Below are 24,057 nucleotides of genomic sequence, written 5' to 3'. Positions count from 1 at the left end.
CAAAGGTGGTGGGATTTATTTACAAAAACTGAAATATTCTCTGGGTTGACTTTCAACAATAAGCAAAATAAAAAATTTAATTTAGTGGTTGAAAAATTGTTTCACTCCTCACTCCTTCAACAAAAAACAGACTCGACCCTTTCCTTTTTGGATGTCATATATATCAAGCTCTCTACAGCTCGTATAAATGGAGCACCAGAAAAGACTTTGGACACTTGGCTCAACATTGCTGAGTCTTTGAAAAATATGCTGTAGATGTGTGCTATAGCTTTCTTACTTCTATTTGCACATATGTATGGTCCCCTATGTATGGTCCCCTATGTCTTATGTCTTATGTCTGTTCCTTCGTTAATGTTGTTTGTTTGTCTATGTGTGTGTGTATGTATGTGTTTGTGTATGTCTGTTTCTATATAGCTCATTAGTAAGCTGCAGACATCATTCTTACTGTTGTGTTTTTATTATGTACCCCTCCCCTTCCCGTCTTTCCTCCCTGTGTTTTTTTTTTTCTCCACACCTCCTTCTGTCTCAGCATATTGTTTGTAATTTGAAAGAGCACTCATGTGATGGTGCTCTGCCACCCTGTATGATTATTCTGAATAAAAACATTTGATCGCAAAAAAAAAATAAAACGGACTCAAAGAAACCAGCTGTCTTCACTCCCTAATCACAGGAGGAGGATGGCCTGGCTAGGAGGAGGGACCTGAGCAGCAAAAAACAATTATAATCAATAATAATAGTCAACCTACAATAGTCATCAGCATTCCCAAAATACAAAGAATTAATAGGCTCCAACAGCAGGCTTAAATCAACAGTCGACATCCGGTGAATCAGAATAGCCTCAGCTTTACTTTATGTTCAGAGTAAGAGACGGCAGTGGCTGAGGAGGTAGAGCAGGTTCTCCTTAAACCAGAAGGTCAGACGTTAGATTCTCCTGTCTGCATCCACTGAGCAAGACACTGAACCCGGAGTTGCCAGTGCTTAACATGGCAGCCGCGCCAGCATTGGTGCATGGAATGTGTGTGTGAATAGAGAGACAACCTGTAAAGGCTTCGGTAGAAATGTGCTGTAGAAATGCAGTTTATTAAGTGCTAATTCATGAATGATAAGGTCGGTCATGATTATTATTTTTGTAAGACCTTATTGTCCCTGAAACGATTGTGATAAACAATATCATTGTAATCTTAAAACAAATTTATGCCTCTGATATATTATAACAGGGTCCAGTTTTAAATGTGATATGGAATTAGACCATATTGCATATATAGATATAGTTCAAAGTTTTTTTCTTTCTTTAAATAGAAATGCTGCCCTTACAAGGGTTTATCTTATTTAGCTCTTCTGTAATGTTGCTTATTCTTTTCTCATATAAATATATTAAGTTCAGAAAAAGATTGGCCTATTTTATTTCAAGGCTATTTTTATTTAAGATATTTTTTTTTATTTAAATGTGCACTTTATGGAGCTTTGATTTTTTTTTTTTTTTTTTTAAAGGTACTCCTGTTGTTATACAGTATTTACGTTCACTTAAATATATGGTTTCAATAAAACTACTTGTGACATGTCATATTTGGCTCTGACTGAACATTTTCTCTCACTTTTGCGATAAAAACATCAGGATATATATCGTATATCGATATTCTGCCTAAATATATCGGGATATGACTTTTGGTCCATATCGCCCAGCCGTAGTTATAATTTAAAGTATAGATTTTCAAAGAGCAATTAACTTTTAATTCTTGAGAATATTCACACATGAAAGTGAAAAAAAAAAATTAAAATATCCTCAATAAATAAATGGAGCAGAAATTATGTTTTAGTTCTGTTTGCTGTAAAACCATGCTCAGGCTCCGTTCCCAGGTCTTATAATAGTGGGTAAAACCCGCAGTTTGTCAAACATCTTGTTGGATTAAGTGTTGGAGTATTATATATCATTATCATATGATAAATCCATATTGTAATTAATCTTGCTCATGTCCAGATATGAAAGCTGTTTTCTTACAGTTTAAAAACATCAATTTGGATTCAAACTCTAAAATTTCCCTCTAAAAGTCTTGTTTATTGTACATAAACTACTATTTTATTTTTTAATAAATCCCACCATGCAATGCATTTGACATGTGTAGCATCATTGTCAGAGTGTATGTTACATCTGTTAAATCTAAAGTTTGTTGCTGCTGTGTCTGATGCAGAATTAAATCAAATCCCGTCTGGAAAGCTTTCTTTCTAATCCACCCAACATCACATCTCCGTCTGCGGCGGCTCTCCTTTCATAATCACATTACTATAAATACCGACACTTAGTGGGGGAAAAATAAAGGTCATAATCCACTCTGTGATCCGGCGGTTAATGTAATGGTTTCAGCGGCAGAGCCTGAGAGGTTGCGTGTCCACCGGGAACCTCTCTTCAAAGCACCGGCTTCATTTTGTCATTACACAGAACTGGAAGGATGTGCTTCTCCACGCTCCAAACTGCACTAAGTGCTCGGCATGTTTTTAGATTTCCTACCATTAAATGTGATACTTTCTGACAAGGACAGAAACAGAAGCTTTTCCCTATTACCTGCTTAAATAAAACAGTGATATAACGTCTACCAGGTTTATAAAAGTATTTCAGTTGATGCTTTAAAGACTCTGTAGTTTTCTGCTTCTTACCAGTTTTAACAGACGACCACATCACCCCGATTTTAGCTTCTTTGCACTGGCTCCCTGTTAGTTTTAGGATTGATTTTAAGATTTTGATCACTTTTAAAGCTCTTTAAAGGTAGGTATTTATTTATTATTTATTATTTATTCCTAGGTATTTAACAGAATTACTAATCCAAGCCGTCCCGTGTCCTTAGATCCTCTGGTGGGGCCCTTCTGACCGTTCCAAAGTCAAAACAAAAAAAACAACTTTCTGTCTCATCAATCCTTTTCACTTTTTCCTTTTTTACTCCTTTTTCCTTTTATTTTCTGTGTATCTGAGACTGTCTTGTGATTGTTCCTCCTCAGTCTTTTATTGTTTTTCTTTTAATGTAAGAATTGTTTTATTTATTTATTTATTAATTTATTTTTCTTGGTCCCAAATGATTGCATTTTTCTGGTGGAGTGGAGGCCCGTATATGTAGCAAATTTGTCTTTTTTCAATATGCAAACTTTTGCTGTTAGAGCTTTTAATTTTATGTCTGGCATTTATACTTATACTTTTTTTTAAATGTATTGCTTTTGTTTTGAAATAAACAGAAGAAGAAGCAGTCATTAAAAAAATGCTGAACAATGGATGTATGATGACAAGTAGAAAATGTTTGATTGAGTTTTCTGGTCCACAGAAATCCCTTTTTCTCATAGCAGTCTATGGACAGATTCATTCTGGGCTGAAATTATGTAATTTAAATAGTTTGAGGCCTTGCAGAAGTAAACATATTATTTGCATTAATTAAGTGAATAACACCGAATGCAATCATAACTTTATTTGTTTATGGAGAACTTTGAACATTTCCATTAGCTCAACTTGTTAAATGGAATACACAAGTAAGAAAATGCTCCTTACATTTTACAGTATAATTACTTGCAATGTAAGAAGAATGCAAAGAGGTGATTCTGTATTATAGAGATACAGATTATATTTCCTACGATGATTAAAAAATGACATCCAATGTGTGAGTCACACTGTCTGATGCTGAATGGGACTCTGTCAGTTCTGTGCAGTCTCACTGTGCGTCATTTGAATGAGACATTTGAATTTCAACCACTCTGAACTCCTTTCAGTGGCCTAAGAATATCCCCAGTGTTTGCATTGGAAAATAATGTCCAGTTAAACCATAATAACATTTTCATCCAGTCTAATATGAGGTGGAAGTATTCCCACAATGCAATGCCAGATGACAGACAGTAAAAAAAGGATAATGTTTAAACAGAATTGCTGCTTAATAACAATGCAAAATGATCTAAAATGGGCTGCTTATCATGATTTTTAGGAAGCATTAAAATCTGACTGCCAAATTAAGGTCAGAGGTCAAACATGCAAGGTCACAGTGACCCTTAAAGTTGTGTGTTTGTTGTGTGTGTGCGTACGTCACATGATGTGTGCTGCATATAGCGCGCCGTGATCCAAACATAGGAATTACATAGTGTCAGAGCATGTCCACATGCAGACAAAATAGACACAGTTATGACATCATGTCTCCATACACACACACACACACACACACACACACACACACACACACACACACACACACCTTTGGTAATCATGGCCAGGTGGCTCTTCACACAGTTCCTCAGGGAGTTCAATGGCTATTATAGAGAGCAGCTCTCTCTCTCTCTCTCTCTCTCTCTCTCTCTCTCTCTCTCTCTCTCTGTGTGTGTGTGTGTGTGTGTGTGTTCTTGTACTTCCTACATAGTGAGACCAACAAAGTGAGAACATTTTGGCTGGGCCTCACTTCTTTAAAGGCTGGATTTAAGACTTTGTTTTAGGGTGAAGGTTACAAAAAAATAATAATTAGGGCCACGGGGCAATCGCAAGCCCCTACAACTTGAAGAGTTGCAGGACAAATTATATATCAAAACGTGCGGTTTGATCGGGATCGGTGTGCTGTTACTTTTCTCTACAGCTTTTCTAGATTTTTCTTGATTATTTTCTAGATTTTTCTTGATCCTTCTCTAGATTTTTTGAAAGCATTTCTAGATATTTCTAGATCTTTTTCTGGATTTTCTAGATTTTTTTTCTAGAATCTAGAAATGCTTTAGAAAAATCTAGAGAAAGATCAAGAAAAATCTAGAAAATAATCTAGAAATATCTAGAAAGATTTCGTAAAATTAAAAGCATCTAGAAAAATCTAGAAAATGATCTAGAAATGCTCTTGTAAAAACCAGAAAAATATTTTTTTTAAATCTAGAATATGATCTAGAAAACAAATATCTAGAAAAACCAGAAAAAGATCTAGAAATATCTAGAAAGGTTTTCGAAAAATCTAGAGAAGGCTTAAGAAAAATCTAGAAAATAATCAAGAAAAATGTAGGAAAGCTCTAGATCTCTAGATTTGTTTTCAATATCCACCTTCTAGGTTGTTCTAGATCCTTCTCTAAATTTTTCTAAAGCTTTTCTAGATATTTCTAGACTTTTTTCTCAATTTGTTTCCTAGTTTTTCCTAGTATGTTAATGAAAAATAAAAAGCGACTAACGACTAGTGTTATTAGAGACTTTGAGACTCGTTCTTTCTCTTCTTAATGAGCCGCGGGGTCGTCCGGCTGCCCCTCCCTCACCCCAACGCACAAGCAGCACAGTCCTCCTGCAGGAGTCTCTCCCAGCTGGAGTCAGAGCAGGAGGTGTAAATGGTAAATGGACCTGCACTTATATAGCGCTTTTCTAATCGCTTTGTAACCACTCAAAGCACTTTACACTACAGACTGCGCTCATTCACCCTTTCACACACACATTCATACTGGTGGCAGAGGAGACCCTAAACGGTGCCACCTGCCACCATTGGGAATTCATTCACACACCGATGAACGCAGCATCGGGGGCAATTTGGGGTTCAGTATCTTGCTCAAGGTTACTTCGACATGTAGGCTGTGACGGTCAGGGATCAGGGAACCATCAACCCTTCGGTTGGGGGGCAACCCACTCTACCAACTGAGCCACAGCCGCCCCACAGGTGTGTGTGTGTGTGTGTGTGTGTGTGTGTGTATGTATGTGTGTGTGTGTGTATATGTGTGTGTCAGGATGTTCCTCGGCTCTTAAAAACAAACTGATTAATTTAAATCAATAGACACACAGGCATGCCAAAAATCTAGAAATGCACACACATACACACACACACACACAGGGATGAGTGATGAGATTTCAACAGTGCAGTTTATATGCAGTTACTTACTTGACACCGGGGATGTCCAGCATGTTTGTGAGTCCCGACCAGTTGATGTCCAGCAGCTGAAAGAGAGAAAGGAAATACAATTTAAATTTTTAAATTAGATGAGTGTTTTAGAGGTAAAACATCTTGACTCTTTCAACCTGGTCCCCTTTAAAGAAAAGAACACACTCTCAGTTCTCACCACAAAACAAATTTGAAGGAGACACTCAGTTGCATTAAATGTATTCATGCAAATCAAAAACTTAATCTTAATCAAAAAGTTATTCCTGCATTTGAGCTGAATCTCGTCAGCAGGACCTAAACTCAAAGATGCTCAGCTGTCAGTCAAATCGTGTCGGCCAATAGGGAAACGTTTCACATCTTTCAGTGTAGATCCGGCCCACAAAATAGAGGTAAACAAAAAGAAAATCTTTTGTAACCTAAAGAATGCAGCAATGATTATAGTAGTAACAGTTGTCGTGGGAGGATTTTCTACACTTAGATAACTTATTTTCTATTACTACACCACTTCATACTCCTTCGTCTTAATAATCATATTTTACTGCGTTTTATTATAACTTCACTGTCATTACATATTTTAGTTTTTTAGTTTGTTTTTAATATTATAATTTTAGTATTTTTTTAAATAGGTCCACATATGTTGGACTTTTACCTGTTTTAAATCGAAAAGTTTGTTCTTTTTGGGTTGGCGTTGTATGAGCACATCTATTTATTACTATTATTATAATTTATTACAATGTGTATCCTATTGTTTATATATGTGCAGTTTTTCTAAATTGAATTGCCTTATAGGAGTTTACTTCTCTTTTCAACATCTTACTTATTTAAATATGAACTTGGATCTTTTGTAACTAAAAGAAAGAACTTTTGGATTTTATTTGCAGTGTTGATAGTTTTTCTCTCAACTCTAATTTTTGATTGCAGAATGGAGTTCTGCTCTCCAACCTATTCTGTTAGATGTATAGAATGCCAACTTTTTAAACCTGACAGCAGCTTAGTTTTTTATTTAGATATTAGAATAAATATAGATATTTAGAATAAATGACGAATTAAGAAGAATTATTTTTTGTTTGACGCCCCAGCCTCAAAATAGTCAAACTTTCAAATAAAGTAAATGTTAGAAATTAATATTAGTGATTAATCTGATTTAAAGCCCAAATCAGTCAGACCCTTAACATGATTTGAAGAAAAAAATATGTCTCTGCATTTTACTCAAAAATAATAAACATAACTGCAGCAGAAACATAAAATGAAATAATAGTTTTTGAAACTGAAGTGCTCTCTGAGCTCTCCTCCACAGCTCCTCACTGTCATGAGTCAGCAGAGCAGCTGAGGAGCCTGACTCTCAAACTCAATCGACCCGATAGTCAATAGAGCCAGGCTGATTGGGTTAGGCTTAATAAAACAGGAAGTGTGTGGTAAGGTTCTTTGGAAATGACATTATAGAAACAAATAAACAGCTGCTAGGTGCTACAGTGAATCACAAGAGAAGTCTGAATAAGACACAAATGTGAAAACTGTTTCTCATCACCATGAACAGGACCGCTGATGAAGCATCACACAAAGGAATCCACAGTTAATGAAAAACATGTGAGGAAGACAGAAAACAGAGGATTAGGAAAAGATAATTGAATATAACTATAACTGAGTTAAAGTATAAAGTTAGCATTTTTACAGTATAAAACAGCTAAAAAACCACAGATACTGATTTGATATTAAAGAGTTAAAACTATCCAATGATCTACCAATATTGGTCCTATAACATTAGCACATTACATTTTTAACTATTTTAACCATTTTTAACATTTTTCACAAGAATGCCTTGAATTTGAGACCAAGATACGCAGTGCTAGATCAGTGTTTTCTCTAGGTTATTTATTTTTATATTTAACCTTTATTTAACCATGAAATATCCTATTGAGATTAAGAACCTCTTTTTCAAGGGAGCCCTGGCCAAGAGGCAGCAAACACAAAATACAGTTACATATTTAAGACACAGACCTTCAACGCATTATGAGAAACAAGTGCATATTGTGGAACTGATTTGGATCAGTTTGGATTTAAAAGTGCTCAAAGAAATTAAGTAAGTTAGCTGCAAATGTATGAAGGCAGCAGTCCCAATATTGCCTTATAACTGAAAGCATAGCAATGACTAGCCCTTGGAGTGGCCAAAGCAGGCCATCCTACCCCAGAGTATAATTCACAATGGTGAGTGGACATCTTACAGTTAGTAATGAACCTCAAAGAAGCTGATAAACACTATCAATCATTCTAAGACATTGAGCAGCAGCATTCATGTACAAAAGATCTCCGTAATCCAACACAGATAAAAATGTTGCAGTGACGAGATGCTTCTTTACAATAAAAGAAAAAGGTTTGTGGAAGACTAAGTATTTGGCAGTGGCGTTGGGGTTAAAAAAAAAAAGTGCATTTTGGACCATTATTATTCCCATATGTGTACAAAAAAATTGGAAAAGTTACATTATTTTATAATTAAACAACACCAAAAAGGCTTAAGGACTAAACTTGCTATAGAAGTCCACTGGGGACCAACTACAACCATTAGATCTTCGAAGTTAGTTTTGATGCCCTTCACATTGATTTTCAGCCTAAAAAAATAGCCTAAAAAAATACAGTTTAAAACTGCTTAAGTGCTGTAATTAAGCCTTCTAATGGTAGCCCCTGGTACTGAGTCGAACATTTGAAAAATAAACTATCTTTTAGCTTATCCTGAAGGAGGTGCTGCAATCCATCATGCATTTATTGGCATTACAACAAAAAATGATGTACAAATCTGAGTTTGCACAGATGATGAAACCGAACTCTGCAGGCAGCAACACGTCCCGACAGTCACACACAGTTTTAATGAAGGAAACATCCACAGGATTCTCATATTCACAAGGGGAGCTTGACCTGTTTTTCTTACCTAGTCACTTATACAGACTTATATAGCTCACTATAAAACAGGGTTACCTGAGGAACCGGATTATTAAGAGGAAGTCACATGTTGCTAAGTTAGTCAGATAGGAACCTCCGAACATAAATAAACTAAACGGCACACATAACTGCCACACCCAGTGTCTGCTAAATATTGTTTCTGCTGCAGCCATATCAGCTGACAGAGAAATACAGGCAGCAATGATTATAGTAGTAACTGTTGTAGTGGGAGGATCTTCTACACTTTACGATAACTTAACTTAAGAGCCAATATGTTACTTATTTGCATGCTAATAAGCAACTAATTAATGTTGAATATGTGTTCCCTAATATAAAGTGTTACCTGATATTTTCCTGTGTTTTATTATAACTTCACTGTCATTACATATTTTAGTTGTTTAATTTGTTTTTTTTTAATATTATAATTTTATAATTTTATAAATAAATCCACATATTTTGCACTTTTACCTGTTTTAAATTCAAGAGTTTGTTTTTAGGGGGTTGGCCTTGTATGAGAACATCTATTTATTACTATTATTATGATAATGTGTATCCTATTGTTTATATATGTGCAGTTTTTATAAATTGAACTTGCCTTATTCTCTTATCCACATCTTACAATATGAACTTGTTTCTTCTATTTGCTTGACGTATGGATTCTCATGTTACTAATTTATGTCATTCAGAGGGGAATTATATGGGTCTTTGAGATTAATTTTAACTCTGTAAAACCTTTTAAATCTGGAAAGCACTGTGTGCTTGTGCCTAAGAAGTGCTATTAATTATCATAAGGGCTGTTATATGTGGATGTACAGTAGTAGTAGCCCATTTAGTAACAGCAGTAATGGAGCAATAATAATAGTAGGAACAGTAGAAGTGGCAGTATTAGTGCACTGAATGGCCATTATTATTTCCAAACCCATCACCATTAGTATATTGTTGGCAGATATCATTAAAAAACAGCCACAAAAGTAGACAGAAGTATGTGGACATGTAGTTTACTGCTTGTTACTATCTTTTGTCAGAGCATGGGTGCAAAAAAATTAGAGGTTCTGATACCATTTTTTCCCTCCCGATACCCATTCCGATACTTGTGCTATGAGTATCGACCAATACAGAGTACCAATTCGATACCAGTATGTTATTAAAAAAATATCATACTACACCTGCATGACTGTGATATGATTATCATTGCGGTGAGGCCTGGCTCAGGTTAAACCCTTTGTAAAACATGAATAAATACAGCAGATTCAAGCCATTTATTTTTACATCTATTTTTCAATAAAACAGTATACAACAGTAATGCAACTTAAATAAACAGTAATGCAACTTAAATAAATCTAGGAATATATTTAAATTAAAGTGCAGCCACAATATTGTAAAATGAAGGTACAGTATAAAAAACAGTAGTCCAACAGCAACTTAAATAAATAAAGTGCTACTGTTTTAAGAGTGGTGAAGAACTGTGCCAGATCTTAATAGAGCGAACCAGCAAATAAATTACAAATTGTATCGGATCAGTGCCTGGACTCCAGTACGCGCTGATAACGATTGCCAGCATTTTCGGCAGTATCGGAGCGATTTCCGATGCTGGTATCATCGGAACAACTCTAAAAAAATCCTTGTTTTCAAATGAGGCTGTGGTCTGGATGGAGCAGAGGTGGGGCCAACAAGCAGCGACTACCAGGCCTGAGTGAGACAGGCTGAGGCAGGGAGACTCTGTGTCCAGACAATCAAGAAAATTTGATTTTTACAGAGTAAACAAGTCAATCAGAAGTGCAGAAGCAGAAGTTTTATTCTGCGAAGCTCCTGCAGTGCTGCTGCAGCAGACATGGAGGTCATCACACACTGTACGCTCTCCTTCACAAGACATTCACCAGACTCCAGCTCAAAATACCACCAGAGCACAGGCCATAAAAGGAGAGGGAGTCGTGTGGCAGCTGTCAAGGTTAACATAGATGTGTCTCTAAGGTGGAATGACATGAAGTCAGCGTGTTTGTGTTTTAAAACATGTCACCGACGCTGAAAGATGGACGATTTAAAGTCACTATCAGAGCCAGACAGACAAGGACTGTGGGTGTATGTGTATGTGTGTATGTGTGTGTGTGTGTGTGTGTGTGTGTGTGTGTGTGTGTGTCAGTATGTTAAGGATTAAGTCTGACCACAGAGTTGAAAAGAGGTTATAAAAGAAGCTTAAAATGTCAAGTGCTGGAAGCGGTTTTTATGGCTGAAACAGATGAAGAGCAATGAGGAGAAGTGACGCCAGTGACTGCTGAAATAAATGACTCTACGTTTATACAAAGAGGCTCTGTGTGTGTGTGTGGATGTACACACAGTATTTTAAGAAATTATATGAAGTAAACTACTCATGTTCAGTTGTGAAAGAAGTAAAAAATACTCTAATGACAAAACAGTATGCTTTATAACAAATCTTATGCTTCTGATGGGAAAGTTTCACATCCACAGGATGAAGTTTTCCAAATCCCTCCCTAATTTAACGTTTTCACAAGAGAATTAAAAGGTTTAATCGAAATTTTAGAGTTGATGTCAAATAAAAAATGTGAACGCTCTCTCATACACTTTAAAAACTAATTTTCAGATACCCCAGAATAATATAAAGGGAAGCACCTTATACCCTATGTGCCTTATTATGTTATTATTTTATTATTATATATATATTTAATTCTACAGATACTGTAACTGACTTTTTTCTTTGTATATCTTGTATATACTGAATGCCTGTATTTCCTTCATTGTTAATAAAGATCTGTGGGGAAAAAAAAGAAGTAAAAAATACTCTGTTTCAAATAAAGTAGCAGAAAACAGAAGTATACATTATACCTAAAAACTTTATTTCAGCCACTGCTCATTGTTTTTATGACTAGAAAACTAATTAAAAAATCCTATGTTTTTGTACATGATTTGAAAAACTTTTCTTATGTCTGTAAACATAATTTTCTGGATTATTTTCAGAATTTAAAAATATAAATGAATGATATTCAGCCACTCAACACCTTCTGTAGTGATGACCTGCATGTGAGAGACGAGCCCCAAATCAATTTACTTAAAGGGAAATTAGATTTTAAAGAGAAAATGCTAAATTTTATCACCTATTTCATAAGCAGTGTTTTGCAAGTAAAGCAGCATATAAAAACACGAACATGCTGTCTTCTCCGTGCAGACAGTAAAGCCTCTGGCAGGCTGGTTATTAAATTTTTTACAGTATTAAATCTGTCCGATTACATAAGCAGCTGTGAGGTCTGTCCCCAAACCTTTCCAACAGGCAGAAACAACAGAACACTTGTGATGTTCCTGTCACTCATTATCTGTAATGTTCTGTTACGTTAACATCTTCTTTAACAGTTTTTCTTGAGAACAAACGTTGAGAACTGCACATTCTGTAAAGACAAAGCACGGTCTGTAAAGACCTTAAATGTTTTTGCCATTTTGGGAGTGTGGTAACTTCCAGCTCCCTGTGATTTAGTCGTGCAGACAGTCATTTTACAGACTCTTTCTTTTTCCGTTCGCAGTGAAGATATTCTGAGCAGCAGGATCCTTTCATCTGTGTGTGTGAACCAGTGTGGGTATGTTTGTGTGTGTGAGACAGAGAGAGAGAAAGAGAGGAAGGGGACATGGTTGTGTCTCTAAGTGCAAATATGGCATACAGCAGAGGTTCTCAAACCCTCATTTGTCCCTTTGAATAATTTGCAGGTAGCTGTTTTTTACATTTCTTTAGTCTCAGTTATGTGAAATAACAAGACAAGAGACATCTTTTGGAAAGATATTTCTTACGGCTCTCCTCAACTAAAGAAATTCTGTTGACTAATCAATTAGTTGTTTTAATCAAACCTGTAAAACTGAGTTTCTCCACAGTGAATCCTGCAAAAGCAGTTTAAATCTTGTGTTTACCAAAGATGTGCTCATTAGATTCTTGGAAAGAAGTTATTCAACATGAAAAACTGGCAAACTGGCAAAGAAATCTGATTAGACTACGAGCAAAACGACTAATTAATTCACTAATTGACAAAGAGTGTACACCCCTATAATAGACAAATATTAAACTTATTTAGTTTGAACTTGATTTATTAGATATGAACATTGTCTATGAACTATAAAGCCTTTTGAAGAAATTAATAAATATCATGATTATTTGAATAAATGAATCTAAAAACTTTTCCATACCATGGTCTGCTACACAGTTTGATGCATGTATTGCAACTTTTGTTTTGCCGATTTTTGCAAAAATTAGTTGAGTTACAGAGCAATATTTGATCACTATCATTATTACAAAAATAACCCTGGGGGGGGGGGGTTAGCCTTTTTCCCAGTTTTCTGTCCAGGAAAAATACAGAAAACAAGAGAACTTTAACTTGTCCAGTTTGCAACTTACATACAGAACTATTGCTCATTTAACATAATCCAGTCAGGAAACACATGTGGGACTTACAAGGGACAAATTAGAAAAAAATGGTCAAAATCTTTGTGCATAAGCTGAGATATCTTGACTTTTAATACGGGTCAATCTCCTGAAACACTGCATCCTACACGCCCCATAATAAAACTCAGTAGTGTCTTTACATCACATTCATCCTAGGGCTGTGCAATATATAGATATAAAAGATATATCGATATATTTTTAAATGTGATATGGAATTAGACCATATAGCATATATCAATATAGTTCAAATTCTGTTCTTTCTTTATCTATAAATGCTGCTCTTACTAGGGCTTTCATATTTATTATTTTGTAATGTTCGTTATTCTTTTCTCAAATAAATTAATTTCAGAAAAAGATTGGCCTATTTTATTTCAAGGCTATTTTTATTTAAGATATTTTTTATTTAATGTGCACTTGATGGAGCTTTGATTTTTTTTTTTTTTTAAAAAGGTACTCCTGTTGTTATACAGTATTTATGTTCACTTAAATAAACGGTTTCAATAAAACTGACATGTCATATTTGGCTTTGACTGAACATTTTCTCTCACTTTGCGATAAAAATATTGGGATATATATCGTATATCAATATTCAGCCTAAATATATCAGGATATGACTTTTGGCCCATATCGCCCAGCCCTACATGGAGTTTCAAAATACTTGGATTTATAGTTGCATGAATTTTTTAGATGAAAAAGTCTGACAATTATTTATCAAGTATTTTGTTTAAGAGACGAAACAGACAGAAAACTGTCTCTAAATGTATTTATAAAATCCTGGAAAATAAAAAGAAATAGTTTTGAAATTGGAAATATTAGAGAGATTAGAGAGTAGATTTTTCTCCATATGTCCAAACTGTAACAGCTAATTTCTTTTATAAACATGTAGAGACACTCACATGATGCTACTAAGTTATATAAACTGATGTTGATGTGTGAAACCAATTTGAGCTCCTCTTTAATCCTGAGACGTTCCTTCATGTCTGTGTGTTAATCTGCATGGATCAGACAAATTAAGTGTACAGTATGCGTGTAAATGTGAGTGTGTGTGTGCGTGTGGAGCACAGTGAGGTGGGCGGGTGTCTTTCTGTGGCCTAGTTAGCGCTCTACATGAAGACCGCGGTGGACCACAATGCCGCTGTGCCAGGCTTGTACAGGAAGAGACAGAAAGCAGCGTGGGGTGTTTCACAAAACAAGTCGTGTCACAAAATGATGACAGACACTTAAAAATAACTGTGCTGAGAAGGGGAGACAAACTCAATCTGCCACCATGAAAAACACACAGTGTGTGTGTGTGCAAACTAGTGACTGCTAAGGCTCCGAGGACTCTTGTAAACAACAATATTTCATTCTGTTTATCACCAAAACTGGCCCTGACTTTTGTTTATTTTACTCTTTTTCCTTTGCATATGAGTGTTAAATTAATAAGTAAATGGCTGTGTTGTACTTCCTATGAGTACTTAATGTTGATATTGGTTTGTTCGTCGCATGAAGCACAATGTTAAACAGTGTTAAGAAAAACTTTAGTCAGGAGTATTCTGTTAAAACAACAATTTGGAAGAATAGGGATGAACTGTCATGTTCAGTTTGTAGTGCTATGGGAACAAAGTGCATTGATAAATACATCCTCCAAAAACACAATTACTATGCATATGAAACCAAAGCAGCACTTAATGTATTAATCAGGTTCTATCTAGTTCAAGGATAGACTGAGTACATACATTCCTGATTTAGAGTGGAAATAGTGGTGGGCGATATACTGAATAAACTCAGTGTATCACAGCTTATTTAAAATTAATATATTGCAAACACAGTCATGTAATTTGTGTAATAAAGTCTTGTTAGCTTTAGAGGGCTATGTGTCATGCTGATGTTGAGCTGTATTCTGCAAGAATCATGAGGTTTTGTGTATCTCTTTGCAGAGACCGTACAATGATGAGGAAAATGCTGGGTAGGGATTAGTGATGTGTCAGTGCTAAGTCCATCAGCAAGCCATTCTTTTTTATTTTATTTAAATTTTCCCATTAGGAAAGGTACCTGCAGGTGCTGCGGATGCTAACTACGGGTGTCACGCGCATGCTGTGTGAACCAATCATGTGAGGATTGAAAAGGGGGGTGGCAGCGCTGAGACAGTGACAATGACAGAAATAATACAATATAATATAAATAATATAATATAATATAATATATTATAATATAATTGGTCTTCCTCAATGCTAATCTACCCTGAAAAAAAAACAAGTTAGTTAGTGAGATGATGGTGATTAGTTCATAGAGACACCTAAAACTGTTGGATGTTGTTTTGCACCTTGTATTATATTTATTTTTATTATGTTATTTATTTATTAACAAAGCACATTTACTGTTACTGATTGCTGTATTTAATTTCTATTTTTTCAGTACTTTACTTGTTTTGTTCGTGTGTGTTTAAATAAATAAAATAAAAATGTCAATAGCTGTCCTTTTTTAATTTCTATGCTTAGGTTTTTAAAGGCATTTTCTTTCTTTTTGTGTAACAGAGTGGATCTTTATGCAAGTAAAAGAGTTACAATTTTACAACTGTAAATCCAATTGGCTACAGCAATTTATAGAAATTGAAGTGATATATGTGTTCAAACAGGGCCGGAGTGGGGCCACTTTTCAGCCCAGGAATTTCAGGCCCAAGACCGGCCCACTTTTTCCATGGTAGTGGAAATTGGATAAATGAAGCAACAGTTCAGCTCTTACTAGCCTGTAGTTTTTTTATTAATACCATGGTTCAACAGATAATGTAAAGGTTAAATAATAATCCATTTAAGCTGAGAAGTTAACAAAAATATTTCACTATTCCACAAGGATACAGTAGGTTGATAAATTAACAAAAGCATAAAATAAATAAAGCATTTAAAACATATCCCACTCTTCCATAAAGATGCATATTGAACTACTGTTTACAGTTCAACTCACAGTAGCTACACTATGTGAAAAACTTTAGATAGGTGGTGTTTTGTTGGCTGCTGAGGATGGTAACTGAAAAATGTGTTTAGATCCTGTGTTTGAGGATGAACAAAATTATCAAAATGATAGGCTTCCTCATCTACACTAGCATCTGCCTGTGCCTGTGCCTCTGGGATCTCTTGCTGGGCTGTTGTCTCACTGGATGCTGTCTCCTCTCTATATCCACTGGATGCTGTCTCCTCTACATCTCCCCTCTCAGCATTTGACTCACCTGTATTGCATAACATTAAGCAAGGCAGAAGGGCATATCAGGGGTGTCAGACTCAGATTAGGCAGTAGGCCAGATTTGTTGGAATAAGACCTCATGGGGGCCGTCATGTCATGGTCATTATCATTTTTCTGCATTGGTATATTATGGTGGTTTACTCCTTTAGGCTACTGCGGCCACATCTGAGCAAATAATGCATATTGGTTCATCATGGACTGTCATATACTGCTCTTTCTTACATTAAATAACTTTAATTCATATTGTTTACTCTGTTATTTTCTCTACCTGTCCCTGTAGTCATGGCCTCCTCATTGCAAATTTCGGGCTCATCATTTTCAGCAGGAGACTGGCTTATCTGCTGCTCAGAAGCTACAAAGAAAAAATAATTTCACTGCATAGCCTACACAGATCAAGTTTGAGTTCTGTTATCGATATTTTCATAATATTTGCAAAGTCTATGAATCGCCATATATCAGGTGATATAAAAAGGCTTATATTTTAATTCAATTCAGTATTTTGCTTGCGAATAGGTTGACAACGCTTCAACGATATTAACCACGTTACAACGTTAGTCGAACAGTTACGTTGCATTAAGCCTATGTCTCTCTTTACCAGTTGCCACTTGTGTTTGTCCTCTCGAAAATAAATCTGTAAGCTTGGCACATTTGGCAGCATCCTCCTCCAATGCCTTTCTTTTCTTCAACCTGGCTTTTTCAGCCCCTCCTGGCCTCTTCCTCCCATCCATCCTCCCCGACGTGTATCGTTGAGATAGGGCTGGCCCAGCTATCAGTAGCCTACCTGAGAAAACTTTTTTGGAAAGACGGCTATGGACCCAACCAACTTTATTTGGGAGGGGAGAACTCCCTCGCATGGTACAACCCATGCTGAGGCTGCGGTGTCAGAATGCAAAACGTGTTTAGCGTACTTTAAGAGAAGATGGACTAACGTGAAAAATGTCAAATAAATAAATAAATAAATTATCGGCCGGCCCAAAAGTGAAGCGGCCCACCGGGAACTCTCCCGATTCTCCCGATTACCCACCCCGGGCCTGTGTTCAAATACAAATCACAAGTCAAAACAGAGCTAAATTTGGCTGAATTATAAAAGGTATAAGTGGTAAAATGTAAAATTCCCATCACTAATAGGGATGAGTTGAACATTTAGCTCTCCTCTGTCCCCAGTTTTTGTTTACAGTTTGACGTGTCTACAGTGTAGGTTTACATCATGCCATCATATATTATCATTTAACAGCTGTTAAAGCTGGAGTGTTTGTTGTTTAAAGTTGTCTGTTGCCTACTTTAAATACATGTCTTGTTAAATTTAACTTGGTTGTGAGCACTCAAGTTTTTGCATTCAAGTTTATTAAATTGTTCCATTTCCATTCCAATTGTTTTAATGCGGACACATGTTGTAGGGAGAACTAGAAACATCATACTGATGTGATTTTATGCATCACAAGTTGAATTGAGAATGTATAAAGTGCTTTAAACTGTAGCCACAAGAGACACATCGTGAAATAATCTCCAGCCCTGAGTGAAAGCACTCTTCTGTGTTCAAACCTCATGTTATTTCTGGCAACCATAATGGAAAGATGTACAAAGAATACATACCAGATAAAACCAGACAATGCCTGGCATGTGCATCCAATGACACCACTTTAACAATGGACCACAGCTATGCACTGTGGTTACCAGACAGGATACCAAAACATTCAGAACATTCATCGCAGGTGGTAATTAAAACTTTTACTCTTCCAAAAACTGCCATCCAACTTGTTGAAGTCATGCAAAATAATCACAAGTTGCATTGATGTAAAACCAGCATGTTGCTTTAACCCTTGTGTACTCCTCCTGTCGACTATACACCCATGGTCACAAGACTGTTTTTAGGACATGTAGAAAAAATTTTCACCAACTTTTTTTTCACCTTTTAAGGCAACTCATGACCAAAAAAAATGATATATAATTTTCATATTTTTTTCATTATTATTGGTCAATTTTAGTCAAATAAACAAAATTAGGCCTCATTTCAAGAGAAAAAAAGTAATAAAACCTGAATATTTTTTTCAATAGTTATAGTGAAATAATAATTTCTTGAAGGGAATGCACAGAGTAGGTTATATCAACTTTTAGGGAAACTTGTGTTTCGAAAACATTGTTTATTTTTGGGTGTCAGCAAAAATTAAAAATAATCACACCCATGGTCCTCAGGGGTCAAAAAGGACCCCATGACATTAGACTGGTTTTAGGACATGTAGGAAAAAATTATTACCAACTTTTTTTTTACCTTTTAAGGCAACTCATGACATTGATATATCATTTTCATATTTTTTTTCATTAGTATTGGTCAATTTTAGTAAAATATACAAAATTAGGCCTCATTTCAAGAGAAAAAAAGTAATAAGACCTGAATATTTTTTCAATAGTATTAGTGGAAAAAAAATATTCTTGATGGGAATGCACAGAGTAGGTTATGTCAACTTTCAGGGAAACTTATTGTTTTTGAAACATTGTACATTTTTAGATGGCATTTCAAGTGTTTCTTTTCTTCAATTTTTCAATAGATTTTGTGGATCTGTCTGTAGTTCTTATACTGCTTTTGTCTTTTCTATTGTTTTTATGGTCTTCGCTGAGCTTGTCAATCACCTGTGCAGCACTCTCACCTGCAGAAGCCTGTGTGAATGGTGCGATACACATAAAGTTTGAATGAGTGATTGGTGTCAGGTCCTTTTTGGTGTCAGATGAGAAGATGCAACATCGACTCTTATGACAAAGCTTAAAAAGCAGCTGATCAGTGAACTCCATCCAGCTGCAGGTTTATGAAAATGGACCCATCTTTCTGTCTGGTGGTGCAGGAGGTAGAATGCTGCATTTCTGCACAAAAATGATTCCTCATGTTTGACCATGTATGATCAATCTTAGCAGAGACATGCCGGAGATCTTCACGTATAAGCTGCTTGATTCATATAAACAACACAAGTTTGTGTGTCATACCTTCTTCAACAACTTCTAATTCAGACTGGAAACACATTTTTTTGGAGGTGATGGAACAATTTCACATATCTGTTTGAGGCTTTTGATGGTGAATATTTTTTATGTGGGTACTGTTATCAAAGCCTGAATCTGGAAGATAAAATGTGCTGAAGCAAAGGAAGGAAGACAGCAGTCAGAGAGAAGGAATGCACTGATAAAGAGGACGGGGGGCTGGGCTGCAGGAAGACTGAGACTAAGATAATCCATGCAGTATATCCATCAATACAATAAAATGAAGGGTGGCCAAAGTTAGTTTTCAGACATAATCGACTATATTTTTGAAATGTATGAAACAAACATTGTAAAAATCTTAATTTGTGCTCCTGCAAAATACTTTTAAAGTTATTTTGGCGCATTACACAGCAGATTTTTGTTCAGGCTTTTCTTTTACTGTTTGCAAAACCTTTTCAACTTTTAAACAAAGGCAGCCCTACTTCAACTGGTTCACCAGAGTTTGGCTAATATGCCAAGTAGTTTTATGTAGGTATTGTATATAGGATAGGGCTGGGTGATATAGCAATATATTTTTAAATGCGCTATTGAATTAGACTATGTCGCATATATCGATATAGTTTGAAAAAAAATATTTCTTTATATATAAATGCTGCCCTTACTAGGGTTTGTCATATTTAGTTTTTTTGTAATGTTCGCTATTCTTTTCTATATATATTTATTTCAGAAAAAGACTTGCCTATTTTATTTCATAGGATATTATCATTTTAAGATATTTTTAATTTAATTGTGCACTTTATGGAGCTTTGATTTTTTTTTTTTAAAAAGGTACTCCTGTTGTTATACAGTATTTATGTTCACTTAAATAAACGTTTTTTAATAAAACTACTTGTGACATGTCATATTTGGTTGTGACTTTGACAGCATAAATTTGCTCTCATTTGTGATAAAAAATATCAGGATATATATTGTATATCGATATTCAGCCTAAATATATTGGGATATGACTTTTGGTCCATATCTCCTAACCCTAATATGGGGCTTATTAAAATGGTGCAGTGTGAAACCCTGCAGTCTTGAGACTCATCGATTAATTATGTTTCTCCAGAATCATTCACTGCACCTTTAATCTGTTGTCAAAGACTTGTGAGAGATTGTTGTAGAATGAAGTTTCATGGTAAACAGGCTGAAAAAGATTTAAGAAAAGAAACTCTGCTGGTGCAACTCATGAAGAAGTATATGGTCAGAGGATGGGGTCAAAGGTCGAGGTACTCACTGGTTTCTTGAGGAAAAAGACGGACAGGGCTCCGATCAGAGGCATGTCCCCCAGCAGAGGTTCCATCACCACCCTCATTGTTCCATGAAGCTGGACAGAGAAACAAAAACGGAGTCAGTCAGCCCTGGAGTCTGAAGTTTTCTATTAGTCTATTCAACGTTAATATCCTTACTGGGGATTTCCACTGGGCGCGGAACAGCCACGCAACGGCTCCGCCACGGTTTTGCTCCGTCCTCTGCCCGGTGTCAATTTCCACCGGGCGCGGAACGGCAGCGTAGCGAGCCAGCCGTATACACCCGAGATAATGAGAACACGTGATAATCCTGAACGTACGGGAGAACGTGAGATCACGTGATAACCTGTGTGTATAAAGTAAACAACAACAACAAACAGCTTACTTTGCTTCTCTGACGTGGAAGATCTGCTGATCTGACCATCTATCCTTATAAAAACAATGTGTTATGTATGATTGTATGCGGTCTTGGCTGGCCGAGGGGTCTCTGGAATCAGCAGACAGGTACCATTCGGCCAGAAGGGCTGCAGCTGCGGCAGTCGCTGAAGCAAAAACTCGGGTATGGGAGGAATTCGGAGAGGCCATGGAGGAGGACTTCCGGTCGGCCTCAAAGAGGTTCTGGAAAACCGTCAGGCGACTCAGGAAGGGAAAGCAGGTATTGGCCCAAGCTGTGTTCAGCGGGGGAGGAGACCTGCTGACCCGACCTGGGGATGTCCTTAGACGGTGGAAAGAACACTTTGAGGAACTCCTTAATCCAGCCAAAACGTCCTCCGTAGAGGAGGCAGAGTCTGAAGACTCAGGGGAAGACTCATCAATATCCCTGGCGGAGGTCGCCGAGGTGGTTAAAAAGCTGCCCGGCGGCAAGGCGCCAGGGTTGGATGAGATTCGCCCTGAGATGCTGAAGGCTCTGGACATTGTTGGGTTGTCATGGTTGACACGCCTCTTCAGTGTCGCGTGGAGGTCTGGGACAGTGCCTGTGGATTGGCAGACCGGGGTGGTGGTTCCCATTTTCAAAAAGGGGGACCGGAGGGTGTGTTCCAATTACCGTGGAATTACACTTCTCAGCCTCCCCGGGAAAGTCTACTCCAGGGTGCTGGAAAGGAGGCTCCGGCCGATTGTCGAACCGCAGATTCAGGAGGAACAATGCGGCTTTCGTCCTGGCCGTGGAACAGCAGACCAGCTCTTTTCCATGCGAGACTTCTGGAGGGGGCATGGGAGTTTGCCCATCCAGTCTACATGTGTTTTGTGGATTTGGAGAAGGCTTATGACCGTGTCCCTCGGGGAGTCTTGTGGGGGGTACTGCGGGAGTATGGGGTACCGGGCTCGTTGCTACGAGCTATCCGGTCCCTATATAACCAAAGTGAGAGCAGTGTCCGCATACTCGGCACAACGTCAAACACGTTCCCGGTGGGTGTTGGCCTCCGCCAGGGTTGCCCCTTGTCTCCGATTCTGTTCGTGGTCTTCATGGACAGGATCTCAAGGCGCAGCCAGGAGGAGGAAGGGATCCGGTTTGGTGACCTCAGAATTGCATCTCTGCTTTTTGCAGATGATGTGGTTCTTTTGGCTTCATCAAGCCGAGACCTCCAGCACTCACTGGGGCGGTTTGCAGCCGAGTGTGAAGCGGTTGGGATGAGAGTCAGCACCTCCAAGTCTGAGGCCATGGTTCTCTGCCGGAAAACGGTGGACTGCCCCCTCTGGGTGGGGAGAGAGGTACTGCCTCAAGCGAAGGAGTTCAAGTATCTCGGGGTCTTGTTCACGAGTGAGGGTAGAATGGAACGTGAGATGGACAGGCGGTTTGGTGCGGCGTCAGCAGTGATGCGGGCGTTGTACCGGACCGTTGTGGTGAAGAAGGAGCTGAGCCTGAAGGCAAAGCTCTCGATTTACCGGTCCATCTACGTTCCAACCCTCACCTATGGTCATGAGCTTTGGGTAGTGACCGAAAGAATGAGATCGCGGGTACAAGCGGCCGAAATGAGCTTCCTCCGTAGGGTGGCTGGGCTCAGCCTTAGAGATAGGGTGAGGAGCTCAGACATCCGGAGGGAGCTCGGAGTAGAGCCGCTGCTCCTTCGCGTCGAAAGGAGCCAGTTGAGGTGGTTTGGGCATCTGGTAAGGATGCCTCCCGGGCGCCTCCCTTTAGAGGTGTTCCGGGCACGTCCAACTGGTAAGAGGCCCCGGGGAAGACCCAGAACACGGTGGAGGGATTATATCTCCCGCCTGGCCTGGGAACGCCTCGGGGTCCCCCAGGAGGAGCTGGACGTTGTGGCTGGGGAGAGGGGCGCCTGGAATGCCCTGCTTAGCCTGCTGCCCCCGCGACCCGGCCCCGGATAAGCGGACGAGAATGGATGGATGGATGGATGGATGATTGTATGCTGTTACACTTCAACAATCAGTCGTTGTTCATGTCTCCGACCCTCTCAGACCCTTTGATTGATTGATTGATTGATTGATTGCTGATCTGGTCCCCCAGTAATAACATAATGTTGATGTGAAGTAGTTTTAGGCTGCATGAACTGCGTATTGTGTTTTATTTTGAAAGGGGGCGGAAGTGTATTACGTTGATTCTGTGTCGGATTTCCTGTCTGGTGCAATCTGCTCTGTTGAGCTTGACGCAGAGAAAATGCTACAGATTGATGGTGCCTGGTGGAAATCAGGCTTTAGGGATTGTCAGACCAGGTGATCATGGTGCTTTTTTTCCTGCTGTAAGCCAAGAGGTCCGACTACATACGATAACACCATTCCTGACTGATATTATACAGTCTGAACTCATCATCATGCTCTCTAACTGTCACTTGTCTTTCTTTCTTTTCATGCTCTGTCCTCATTCAGTAATTCTCGTACAGTATTTCTACTCAAACCTAAAACACATTGGCCTTGTGCTGTCTCAGAAAAACAAGGCCAAACTGTTTACTTGACATCTGACATTTCTCCACTGAGAACAGATTGTGACTTGCTGACATTAGGAAACCTTTGTAGTCAGAGTCATGAGGAGAGAACACCATCTGATCAGTCATCAATGCAAAACTCTTGAATGCAAAAAGCAGGTGCAAGTCAAAGCTTTTTGCCATGTTAAACTGAAATCACAGACATGTGTGATAATCCTTAAGAAGCGAGTGAATGTTTCCCCCTTCTCATCATTACGGACGCAGCTTTCTCAGTGGCTGCAGTGACTCAAACCTCAGATATGTAGACTGCCCGTCTGCAGCTCCAAATTTGGTCGTAGTTCACTCTGAGTAATCAAATACCAACATTTTGCTCATCAAAATGGGTGCAGTGGAAAGATTGAAGATAGGCTGTTGTTTATCCTCTCCACCCTCCCATTTATAAATGATTATTTGTGTCAGGATTCATTTGAACC

General features: G+C 37.8%; 1 protein-coding gene across 3 annotated transcripts in view; it reads right to left on the bottom strand.

The window, feature by feature from the left end:
• Positions 1–24,057, bottom strand: part of LOC131980958 (extended synaptotagmin-2-A-like) — a 92,827-nt gene that overhangs the window by 35,780 nt on the left and 32,990 nt on the right. For all 3 annotated transcript variants that reach the window (XM_059345254.1, XM_059345255.1, XM_059345256.1), the window contains exons 7-8: positions 20,690–20,779; positions 5,856–5,911 (exon numbers count right to left, since the gene is read on the bottom strand). In XM_059345254.1, coding sequence (XP_059201237.1) covers positions 5,856–5,911; positions 20,690–20,779 — 146 coding nt within the window. The remainder of the gene's footprint in view (positions 1–5,855; positions 5,912–20,689; positions 20,780–24,057) is intronic.

The sequence above is a fragment of the Centropristis striata genome, chromosome 11 (assembly GCF_030273125.1).
Source record: "Centropristis striata isolate RG_2023a ecotype Rhode Island chromosome 11, C.striata_1.0, whole genome shotgun sequence".
Taxonomy (NCBI): Eukaryota; Metazoa; Chordata; class Actinopteri; order Perciformes; family Serranidae; genus Centropristis; species Centropristis striata.
The sequence above is the reverse complement of the archived record's forward strand: the minus strand, read 5'-3'. Positions and strand labels throughout refer to the sequence as shown.